The sequence below is a fragment of the Eulemur rufifrons genome, chromosome 1 (genome assembly GCF_041146395.1).
Source record: "Eulemur rufifrons isolate Redbay chromosome 1, OSU_ERuf_1, whole genome shotgun sequence".
NCBI classification, from domain to species: domain Eukaryota; kingdom Metazoa; phylum Chordata; class Mammalia; order Primates; family Lemuridae; genus Eulemur; species Eulemur rufifrons.
The window spans coordinates 60,715,883-60,728,941 of record NC_090983.1 but is presented as its reverse complement, the minus strand read 5'-3'; the positions used below and the strand labels follow the sequence as shown (position 1 = coordinate 60,728,941).

At 33.0% G+C, this 13,059-nt stretch overlaps 1 protein-coding gene across 4 annotated transcripts in view; it reads right to left on the bottom strand.

Annotated features, from left to right (window-relative positions):
* COBLL1 (cordon-bleu WH2 repeat protein like 1) overlaps positions 1 to 13,059 on the bottom strand; it is a 129,818-nt gene that overhangs the window by 32,748 nt on the left and 84,011 nt on the right. For 2 of the 4 annotated variants that reach the window (XM_069494879.1, XM_069494810.1), the window contains 3 exons: positions 6,537 to 6,738; positions 4,611 to 4,839; positions 3,738 to 3,776 (listed from right to left, as the gene is read on the bottom strand). In XM_069494879.1, coding sequence (XP_069350980.1) covers positions 3,738 to 3,776; positions 4,611 to 4,839; positions 6,537 to 6,738 — 470 coding nt within the window. The remainder of the gene's footprint in view (positions 1 to 3,737; positions 3,777 to 4,610; positions 4,840 to 6,536; positions 6,739 to 13,059) is intronic. The other 2 variants (XM_069494739.1, XM_069494660.1) reach the window with 1 other exon arrangement.

Genomic DNA, 13,059 nt, shown 5'->3' with positions numbered 1-13,059 from the left:
ATTTTATTCTCCAAAACACGTCATTGCAATTACTTAGTACTTTGTTAAATGTTTCATAATTGTTATTTCTTTAATCTGGTGGGTCTCCATTGGGGGCAATTTCGCCCTCTAAGGGGTATATGATAATTTCTGCAGATAATTTTGGTTGTCACAACTGGGAATGGGCTTGGGAGAATGTGCTACTGCATTTATTGGGTAGAGGGCAATGATGACATTAAACACAGTGCAATACACAGGGTAGCCCCCAACAACAAAGAATTATCTGATCTCAAATGTTAACAGAGCAAAAATTAAGAAACCCTACTTTAACTAGAAAGTCAAATGTCAAACCTCAAGGTTGCGTACATAATATTTCTTTACAATTTTTCTGAAAGGTATTTCTTGGTATTAATTAAAAGGGCCTGCAAACAATGCCAAATCCAGTAGCACTGAGACACCCTGGCCCACACTGTCTCTAAATTCCATTTCCCATTAAAAGGAACCATGATTGCTTGAGCATGGTTGACCCTTCGTTGATATCAAGGAACATATACAATATGAGCTTGGAATATCTACTCACACCAGAAAGCAAGCTATCAAAGTCTACCAGGGTTCTGTTAATAGGACTCAGGAACCTGAGATGGTTTCTACTGGCAAAAATCAGGACAATTTTGGCATCAAAAGTAACTGACTAATTGAAACATATCACATTTGCTCAGTTCTATGCATTCATAATGATACTACAAAAATTCATCCTTATTGTCAACCTTTGTGTAATGCTAGAGAACAAGTCCATTATTTTAAAAACGGATGAAGGAGAAGAATCAAACTTTTATCCTGCGTTTTCTGAATTTTACCTTCACAGTCAAATGGCTGACATGGGAAAGTTTGCTTTTTTAGAAATATCTGAGCTAATAATTAATGAAATGTTTGCAATAGACTATCACCATTTCTCAACTCCCAACTAAGATGCAGGCAATGATCATCAGAGAAATACCGTGTCATCACGTGTTTGCTAATGGAAGTACACAATACCACCTATGAAGTATTCTTGCCAAAAGTTTCTCACCAAAATCTTGTCAAATTTCTAGATCTAACAATCGATTTATAGGAAATCGAGGGGACAAAGAAACATTAAGTGACATAATAGGATGTAATCAGCAAAATTTTGAATGCGGGAAACTCTGTAAGACAAATGACCTGGTTTCTTCAACTAAGGAATAGCAAATTACCAAAAAAATTAATTTATAATGACAAGAAGTAGGAATCTGTGAAATTCAAACAAAATTTCTTATATAAGAAACACATGGATTTTATGGTAAATCCATATAATTTCAATGACATGTGAAACAAAGTACCGTGTACTGAAACTTATGAGATATAGCTAAAGCAGAACTTACGGGTAAATACTTATTTACTTTATTTAATACTTAGATACTTTATTTAAATTAAATGTTTACAATTAAAGTGAAATAAATTATGACACAGTAGGGGCTACTCCAGGAAAGCAAAGCCAGTTAATATCAATAAACATATTAATGCAATATGCCTCAATAACATATCAAAGGCAAATTGTATTTTACTAATTAAAACTTTTAAATCTGATGATTCAAATATTAAATAAGCAGCATGCATTCTGCACAACGAGCTTGACAATGCTAACAACTAATTAATGAACATGTGGATAATGCTTTAAACATTTTTTCACATGCCTATTTCTTAGAACAACCCTGTGAGGGCGGTATTATAAGTTATCCCTCTGAGCCCTTTTTTCTCACTGGAGGATGTCAGCATTGACCCTGCCCGATGTAAGAAATGAGAGCAGTGGTATTATGCCATTACACATCTGAGGAACTAAGTAACCAGAGAGTTTGAATAACTTGCACACAGACAGGCATTAAATGGCAGAACTAAAACTAGTTCTTTAAATCCATTTAAAGATGATTTATAATATCTGTAACTTTTTTTTCCTAGAAATGCCATTTTTTTTCATTTTAAGATAGAATTCATGAAATGTAGATATACAATTAAATTTAGTTACAACAGTAGATGGAAAATTCACATGGCCACACAATACAATAAAAATAACCAGAATGTTTCATATAGTTATTTTGGATATAGCAATTTCCAGGCACCAGTTCATCCTTCATACTAGTTATCCTGTAAGCCTTCACTTAAAGCTTTAAGTCCGGGATCACAGCAAGTCAAACACTAAGAAAAGCGAAGGCTTGAGCTTACTTACAAAAGCAATTCCAAGACTGTAGTTTCCTGTTTCTAGAAGAGGGGCTAAGAGAAGTTGCATGCAAAGTTCTAAGCCTTCTGGTAATATCAGACAAAATAAGGAGGTGGAGGCATTTACAGTATTTTGATTGACCTGTAGATCCTGACACTGTAAAGGAGCTTTCTTAACTTTACTCTTCCAATCTCTTAAGGTTCTGCCACAACATTTAATACCCTAATAAACCACATACTTCTATGGCAAGAAGGAATATCCGAAGTCTATACATCTGATACCCTCAAAACGAGGCCTAAAAGATTATGAATTTTTCTTAGGGTTATATATGTAGAGAACAGCATAGTTAGGAGCAAAAGCCAAGTGAAGTAACAAAATGTTGATGCTGTAAAGAAACACAAAGACCACTTTTTCCAATGATTATTATAGAAGTGGAAAGTTGAGATCCAGACAGATAAAGCTATTTTCTCTCACAGCTTACTAAATTAGCTTGATAACTAACACAGTGTCAGAATTTCAAAATGTCTATCTTCTCATTCTTAGGCAGTATACACTTTAAGATCATAAGAATTTTCGACACCTTTGATTAGGCTAGTCCTCATAATGGGCACCAGCAAAAAATAATCACACTATTACTTATGTGGGCTTAATTCTTGGAATTGAGAGGATCAGTGTGCTTTGGGAAAACTGTGGTAAAGACAGAAAATTCCAATAACACATAATGTGTATAGTTTAAGGTTTTCTCTCTCTCTTTTCTTTTTCTTTTAGTATGGTGGTAATTATTGCAGTAATCAATTATTTGAGCCTATCTTAATAGGAGAAAAAAAGACTTCCAGGGTTTATTATTATGGGAAAATTTTAATAAAGTTTTTCTCTATGAAAGTAATGTATGACTATTATAAAATTCTGTAATACAAAGAAAAGAAATATGAAAAAAGTAACCTACCATAACCCTACCATCCAAAGGTAACCACTATTAAAATTTTTATCTATTTCCTTTCAGAAATTTCACATAAAAGTATATTTTATGTATTGTATTAAACACAGTCATATCATTTAAAAGTTAATTTTAGCACAAGCATTTTCCATATTACAAAATATTCACAATTTAATGGCTGCAAAATTTCATATGAATATATTATTATTATTTGAATTATGTTCAGCGGAAATAACCAAGATTCTTCTATTGTACCATCAAACTATTAGTATTTATACCCAACAAAGATCCTAGCAAAATCATTTTTTTCTTGTGTGAGAGTAAGGAATGTGTTTTCTCACACTATTAGAATTATATCATTTTTAAACATTTATTGAAATGAAATTATTATAATTAAATTCAGAAATCAAGGGGGAGGGGGACCTGTACTTATTTTTTTAGGAAATAAAAACCAAAGATTTTCTAAGTTAAAATCTTTTATAGAATATACACGTTAGTAATGTTAAGAAAACAGGTAAAATTAGAAGCTTATTTTCAATTTACCCAATTTCATGTTATAATTTGTTTCTACTGATTCAAATGTCTTACCTTGTAAAGATGACTTACTGAAGGCAGTAACAGAAGTGGCTACAGAAGGAGGGGGTATAAAAGAGGGTAAATTGACTGTAAAGATGATATTTATTTAAGTATAAAACCCGAGTTGAAAAAGTAGTCTATAGAGTACATAAAGCCACGACCTCAGGATAAAGTTTAAAGTTCTCTATGCACAGAGTATGTAAATAATTGCCTCCTTCACTAAACTTTTATTTCTCCTAGATTTATGGTGAATAAATATGTCTGGATTTGTCTATTAGACATCATATATATTGACATACATATGATCTCCAAATTTTAATATATTACATAACTTCAATAGATTAAAACTGGAAACCATTTCAAAAATTTTTGAAATTCGATTGATTTGTTTTATGAGCCAGCTTATTTTGAATGCTCACCTTAGAAAAAAAATTGGCAAGAAATTTCCAAATTTGGATTAAGATTCACATAAAACCATAGTGGGTCTATAATCGTTCACACTTGATTAGAACAATGAATTTACATGTAAAATTTTATTTTCTGTTTAAGTCTCAAATCCGCAAAGAACTGAGTTAAATTCTAGCAAAAAATATTCATAGGTAGATAGAAAAATATAAAATGTGGATGACAGCTGAAAAGATAAGTTTTTCATTCCAATTTCAATAACCAAAATCAAGTTAAATTTTATTTTTAAATTTTATATGACTTGATTTATATTTATTTACATTTAGTTTTTTCTTTTTATTCCTGATGCCATGAAATTAAATCTATAGGATCCATTAACTTGCCGTTATGAACTTGAGAACACCTAAATATAAACATGATGCATACACATACACACATATATACATCCTATTAAATGAAAAAAACAAAAGCCTTATTTACCTCTGCTGACATCCATGGCATATAATTCTCTTAGTCCCAGGTCATTAAGAGATTTTGTTAAGTCCAGGGGCTCCTGAGATTGATAATCTTTTAACAACAGTGTATGTAATGGATCAAACTCACATTTGCTACATATAATAGGAATAAGTTCTTGAAGTGATGCATGTGGACTAACTCTCACTATGGTCTTCTGTGTTTTCTTAAAATTGATCACTACTCTCACAGTTTTCTGAAACATAGAATAAAGCCATAGTTATATCATAATTTATTTATTGAAACAAACTTTATACAATAATGTCTAGAATGAGATAATCTACAGTTACATATTCATACAATAAATAGTACTTATCTATTTTGTTGTAAAATTTCCTTGTTGATTAACATTATTTTCTAAATCCAAAGTGAAATCCTAGAAATAATCATTAGCTTGTTTATTAAGTCTGGATTAAAGTCACAACCCCTGTATAGTAAAATATTAAATAGATTTATACCTAAAAAGGAACAAAATAGCCTCATATCTAGTACTATTGATATTTTTGCTTTGTTCCTTAAAATACTTACATTAAAATTAGCAAATATACATAATAATGCAAAATTATGTACATTTTATCCTATCCTTTGAGGAATATTTATCTTTCGAATGATTTGTCTTTTGTCTCAATGAAGAAAGGGTATTTCAGTTAAATCATGGACATTTTGCTCCGTATTAGAAACATGATAAATGAGATAACCCATATAAAGAGCTTAGCACAGTGGCTGGCACATAGTCAATTATCGATAAATAAATTCACTATTGTGATTAGCTTTTGTTGTTGTTACTATCACTACTTTGGCTAATTCTAATATTTTAGGAGATACTAAAACTAAAATCTCCCTTATTTAGGTATCTAATGCTAATAATTCAAAATTATTGGAAAGATTTTAAGCATCTCATTATTTTGATGTAATTGAATTAAATTCTATACATAAATGGAACTTAGCAACATGTGACCCTAAGTGAAATATATAGTTTGCAGAACTTCGAAGACATTTATTCACAAAACTAAAACCCCATGCATAATCCTACAGCATAACTTCTTCCATCCAGATAAATAAGATGGATATGTAACAGATAATACATACCTAGACAGAAAGCAGCCCAATATCCTATTTAATACTTCATATTCAATTGCATAGTGTAGAAAGCAATCACTTTAATATCATTAAAAAGATTTGCCAACTTTTTTATAAAAAGCTTCATAACGATATGAAGAAAATACAAGACTGTATGTATTCAATTCTTATGTAAATGAACTATCAATTTGATATATAAACTTTTATATATTTTATGCAGTGAAAAATGGTTGGTGCTCATAATGAAGAGTGTTTCTTGAAATCCATAAATATTTATCCCATTACTTATAGCAACAGAACAATTTTATAGATAAGAACTGATATTAAAATCACTGTGGTTAAAAATTTTTGCTTAAAATTTATACATTAAAGAAAACAATTATTGTGCAGCAAAAATTAACTTAGATGTAAGTTACAACTGCTGCTTACCAAGTATAGAAAAGCCAAAAAATTATTTTAATAAATTCTTAGATGAATTTTCATTAAGATGCTAAAACGTTCCTTTAAATATAAGATACTTTTTTAAAAAGTAGCATAAAATACAGATCATTCATAATTGTCAGATTCTTATACAGTCATATTGGTCACTTTAGAGCATTAAAAATCTAAAGTATTCCCCAAATTCTAGTTAATCCAAGGAGCAATAACCAACTGAATCCTAAACAAAGTGGCCTAGGAAACCATGATAGCCATGTTCACATCAAATTTGAAAAGTCTGTTTTTATTTCATTTATAAAAAGCTACCAATAATGACTGGAAAATCAATTTAATGTTGTAGTTACAGGACATAAAAATCTATAATGGAATTCTTACCTCTGGTATGATAGGTGTAGGTTTTTTCTTATCCAAAATTTTTGGCTTTAAAATTACCTTCTCTACCTCCAACATTCCTATTGGTGTATTTGGCTTAAATTTAATGTGGTTCTTTTCAGCTGACAGCAGATCAATTGTGTGACTTGATGGATTTAAGTGATATTGTGCACAGAGGAATATCAACAAGTCCATCATAGGTTTACTGTAAAACAAAAGTAATGCTGATCATAAAGGTCCATGAAACAATTTAACTGTTAAAGTTATTGTTTTGAGGGTTGTTTTTTAGAATGCTGTTGTCTGTCTTCAATTGAAAAAGCAAGGCTACAAAATAGTATTTGCGAAAGCAGCTTAAAAATCTAACTACAGTACAATGCACACTATCTGGATGATGGGCACACTTATGACATTGACTCAAACTGTACAAAAGCAATACATGTAACCAAAACGTTTGTACCCCCGTAATATTCTGAAAAATAAAATACAAAGATAAAAATTTTTTTAAACATATTTAAGCAGACAAAAAATGTAATAGTTAAAAAGGCCTGGGTAGTATTCAAGAGAGCTTTGGATCCTAGTGTTGATCCAACAATTACCTATATGTTTTTATTTGCCATGTTGTTTTCACATTATAAATTTCAAGAGGAGGAATTCTTTCCTTACCTAAGAGCAGTCATTTAGTTTAGCAGATGCTCCTTTGTAATATTATTTAGAATACAGTACTGGCAGTCTTTAGCTTATGGATTGGTAATATTCCCACAAAATCCTAAAGCCCACAAAATCTTAAAGAGTATAGTACCGATTTCTTAAATCAAAGATTATTTAATATTTTCTAGGTACTGGAGTCACAGTATAAGCATTACGGTGGTATACCTGTTCTCACAGATCCAATACTCTATTAGATAGATCAAGTGTCAGCAAACTACATTCTGCAGATCAAAGTTGGCCCACAGACTGTTTTTGTAAATAAAGTTTTATTGGAACATAGCCATGCCCATTTGTTTATACAATGTGTCTCAGGCTGCGCTTTTGTGTTACAATGGCAGACTGAAGTAACTGTGACTGAGACTGTATGGCACACAAAACCTATCCTTAAAATACATTCCATATGTCTTTATTAGATGCTTACACAGTAATATTTAGGAGTTTTACACCCTTCTCTTGAGCTACATACTATGCCCATACATAAATTTACCTATAATCATCCACATTTTGGCTTTAGACAGTACATTTTAAATTTCACCCAGACTGACATAATGGTCTTATGGAAGTTTATTTTTTGGTAATATAGTACTCTAGGAGAGCAATTTGATGCCACATACCAACTTTGAGATTTGCAAATGGTACTTACTTTTGATAGTAAATAAAGTTAAGGAGGATTAGGTAATGTCTAGCTAAATAAAATATAATTATAAACACAGTTAAGCTGGAAGAAGAGAGAACTTTCATTGCCAACCAAATGGATAGCTGTCTGCTGTTTTCTATGAGTAAATGATATGTGAAGATGCTATTTCTATTTCTCTCTATATATAAATGTCAAGTAATAAACATAAAAACACTAAAGCTTATACTTCAAATATCTTTTACTTCTTAAATGTGTAGTTTTTTAGAATCTGCCAGAAGTATACAATAAGACAAAAATATTTATTAAAGCTTTGTTTTTTAATCCCCATTTTTGTGCCACTATTTTTTCAATTTTTTGTTACAAACATTTAAGGGAAAAGACATTTTCCATTTTTAAAGGTAAGAACAATTTAATACTCTATATGGCCTTTAGATATGCCTTTTTGTTATATCTGTGATACATTAATTTTCTAATTTAATAAATGGGATGAATAATTGATCAAGAATATGAACATAATGGCCTATTCCCTCAGTCATTTTGGTTATCTATAAACCTTATAAACTATACCAGATTTTATGGCAAAAAGATTGCATGCTAACTAGAGTTGATTATATCATGACTTTTGAACTCAACACAGCCTAAATGTTTTCTAATAAAAATGCCTCTTTGAAAGCTAACTGAAAACCAGGGAACTTCTTTATGACTTTATTCTCTAATTCTATAACTTCAGGTTTGATTCTTTATTTAAGAATTCCAAAAGCCAATTTGGTCTTAAAAAATATTCCTATTCCCAAACAGATAATTGTAACAGACCACAGAATTCTGCAATAGACACAAATACAGATGAGAATTTAATACTGCATAATAGTGGTATTTCAAATTTCTGGGGGAAAATTTTCAATAAATAGTATTGGAAAAACTAATGCAAAAGAAAAGTTGTATGCCTAACCTGATTCCTTAGAGTAAATTAAGCTCCACGTGGACCAGATATATAAACATAAGGATATAACTCTGAGGAGAAAAAAAAAGAAAAAAAAGCTAAAAAAGAAATCCATCTTTATGTGGTTTATGTTCTAGAGTAACATGATCAATAGAACTTTCTGCAATGATGGAAATGTTCTATACCTGTGCTATCCAATATAGTGGCCATTGAACTAATGGACTAAAAAACTGAATTTTTAATTTCATTTAACTTGAATTTAAATAGACACACGTGGTGAGTGGCTACCATACTGGACAGAGTAATTCTAGCATGTCGGTTCTCAAAGTGTGACGCATGGACCAGCAGTACCAGCATCTGCTGGGAACTTGTCAGAAATGTCAATCCTAAAGCCCCGAACCATTGAATCAGAAACTCTGAGGGTGAGGAATAGCAATCTGTGCTTCAACAGGCACTCCAGCCCATTCTGATGAACGCTGTAGTTTGTGAAACCCTGATCTAGAGAGAAGAGAATAAAGAAACAAGTAAAATATATGGATTATCAAATAGTGATAAATGCTATGATAAAAAATAACTAACTAGGGAATGTCCTAATTGAAAAATGACATTAGAATAGAGACCTGAAGGGAAGGAGATATCTGGGGAAGGCCATGAGGCAGGAGCATGCCCTACCTGTTTAAGGAAAAAACAAACTAGTCCACTACTATGAAAACAGTAGGCATGAAAACAGAGAAACAGTCTTGTAGTGCTTAAAGGACTTTCAAAAGAAAAAGATTTTACTGAGATATTATTAGAAAGCTACTTGAGTTCTAAGGAATGCTGTGATCTACTTTACATTTTAAAAGGATTACATTCCGACTACTGTATTCAAAATAGCCTGGGGGACCAGTTACAGGTCTATTGGAAAAATTTATGTGGGAGATGGTGGTGGCTCAGACTAATCAGTTCCAGATACATTTTGTATGGAGCTGATAGGATTAAAGCCAATTCAGGAAAAAGACACAAGAGACAGAAAGGAGAGCTAGCCAGTGAAAAGGGGCCAGGATTGCATGGACACTACAACTGTGGCAGGATTGCTGTGAGGACCCAACAGGAGGCCCAAAATGCAAATTTAAATGACTTGTTACGCCATGTGTTTACCAAACTCTCTCTGGTGACTCGCAGACCCTCACTAAGGTCTTGGTAGCTTTGGGAGGAGTCAAATCAAGAAAAAAAAAGGAAATTTCAAAAGGTAGAAACTGAAAAGTAAGAATCTAGAGCTGGTAAGCTATAGCCAGAACCAGAAGTAGCCCAAGAACATAAAACTCTTGGGAATTTATAACAATAAGATTACAAAGGGGATTGAACTTTCCACAGAAAGTAGAATAGGGGTTCTGGCCCCTCTTATCTAGATCTTTAGGAGCACAGTGACCTCAAGATGTTATCTGGGTTCCACTTATATGTAGACGTGAACTTCTCTGTAACAGGACCACGTTTTAGTAATCTTAATTCCCAGGACCTCATACAATGTCATGCACATAGTGAGGTCAATGTTATGGAATGAGGAATTCTGCTTTAATGCCAATGAGCTCAAACACACAGCAGACAGCATACAACAATAAACAGCTCAGATCTCTGTATGGCACCTGACACCTGAGAAAGCATAAATGTTTAAAGGAGATTCATATGCTTTAAGGAAAAAAAAAACAAAAACATTTTCTGAAAGCTGTGTTGGTTTTTTTTAATTAACAAATTTGCTGGCCGGGCGCGGTGGCTCACGCCTGTAATCCTAGCACTCTGGGAGGCCGAGGCGGGTGGATCGCTCGAGGTCAGGAGTTCGAGACCAGCCTGAGCAAGAGTGAGACCCCGTCTCTACTAAAAATAGAAAGAAATTATCTGGCCAACTAAAATATATATATACAAAAAATTAGCCGGGCATGGTGGCGCATGCCTGTAGTCCCAGCTACTCGGGAGGCTGAGGCAGTAGGATCGCTTAAGCCCAGGAGTCTGAGGTTGCTGTGAGCTAGACTGACGCCACGGCACTCACTCTAGCCCGGGCAACAGAGCGAGACTCTGTCTCAAAAAAAAAAAAAAAAACACAAATTTGCTGTATCTAAAGGCATGCCATCTTTACGCAAAGGTAGGACATATGTACAGGGATAGGACTTTTTCCAAAAACAGCCTCAGACCAGTTTGAATACTTTAAGTACTTAACTGAAGCCTCAGCATTAAAACACAGAAGAGATGACCCTGACCAGAAGATTCTGAGGGTGGAAATTACTGTCTAGCTCCACCATAGAGTAGCTATAATGCTATAAAAGTAAGATATTAAGTTTTAAGCAGGTCTTGCATACAAAGGGCTGTTGCTGGAATTGACTACAAAGTACTCCCACGGAAAGTGAAATCACCTGTTGCATGTAATTGTTCAGCTTTATCCACCTGGATGCCAAACTACTGCTGCCAAAGACAACAGTTCTGGTTTGGGATAATCATTCCCGAGCTGATGTACCTGACAGCAGTTGGCTAACAGGTGTGACCACAGGATCACCACAGAAAACATACCTGTCTTCCTATTTCCTAAGGCAGGACCACAGGTGAGCAATCCACCTGAAACCTGAGGCAAATTATTAACAGCGGAAAAGGACTGGGTGAACTTGATCACCACTTCCTCATTTAAATGAGAATTAGCCTCTTCTCTGTGTTACCACATCACTTTGAATTTCGGTTTAGTGTATTACTTAACAGAGTCTGCTTTGCATTAATATTACTTATAGATTTTTTTCTCTTATAAAATAATAATTTCCTGGAGGGCAAAATTTTTTTAAGACTCTTTAGAAACTCTTCTTTGACAGGTATAAATCCCTATGAGATTTCCCACTTCTTTTCAGAAATAATTCCTTGTATTAATTTCATATCTATTATCTAATTTAAGTCCACAACCACCACAAAAGCCTCTTCTACTTTATGAAAAGAAAAATCGAGGTTAAAGAGGTTACATGATCAGATTATGTAGAGCACATATAGAATTTGGGGAGCAGTCAGGATCAAGAATCTCCTGACTCTTCCATGGAAGTGCTGGGAAGAAATAAAAAAAAAAAAAAAAAAAAAAAAAAGAATCTCCTGACTCCTCAGTGTAGCATTCCTTCAGCTACATTTTAGCATCATGCTACCTGACACACTGCCAATCAAGATGGGGCACACAGTTTGCAACAGGCTATCTGCTACAGGTTTACTTCATAGATTGATGACTTCATTAAACCATCCCTAAATCCTCTGGTGGCCTTTTCTGCATTCATGATATAGAAGGTATAATTTTGCCCTCGTTTTACTACCTGATAAGTAAGACTATATTTCTTATGGTTTTAAAGATTCAATTGGGTATTAAAAATGATGATCACTAAAGAGTTTTCAGGTGAGCAAGGTGCCAAAAACTGTGTTGGTGAACTTCCAAACCATGCAACTGTTTAAACAGTGAATTACCAATAGTAGGGCTATGCAATTTATCATCCAATCTGGGACACCTGGGAGTGAAAGGGGTGCTATTATTAATGACTCTGGGTTAATAGGTGCTAACAGGGACTGTTCTGGGGAAATGGGGATACAAGGTGATAAGGGCTTATTATGAAAAGATGGATTTCAAGTATCTGCTAAAGGGTTGAACTCTAAAATTCTTTCTTAGTATGATTCTTTAAATCTGCCATACTATCTAACAAAGTATTTTACACATTTTCAAAAAATTCTCAAAACTGAGTCAAGTTGAATTGTTTCTCTCAGTACCTTATATAATAAATGCACACCAACAACTGAATTAGACTTACTAATCATAGTATGGAAACTTTAGAACATTCTCTGCTGTTACTGATGTTTATCCATCTTCTATTAACCCACCTACCTCAGTAATGAGTTCAGGAATGAAGCAATGCTTTCTAACTATGTGTATGCTGAAGAAATGAAGTATATCAGGTACATGAAACAAACCTAATCTCAAAGTTGAGAATGCTTATTGAATTATGCTACAAGAAACATTTTGAAGAATGTAACACAGAATTAAGACTTGAAGATAATAGATCAGATCATTACTAAACTGACAAAAATTCTTATATACCAAAAACTACTAACCGAAAAAAAAAATTTTTTAGAAAGTTGCCACTTTAAACTGAGCTCTATCTGGTCATTTAACTTGGATGTTATATTCAAAGCTAATTATCATGATTACCTTCATAAAAACTGTGATTTAAGAATATAGCTACTAAACAAACATA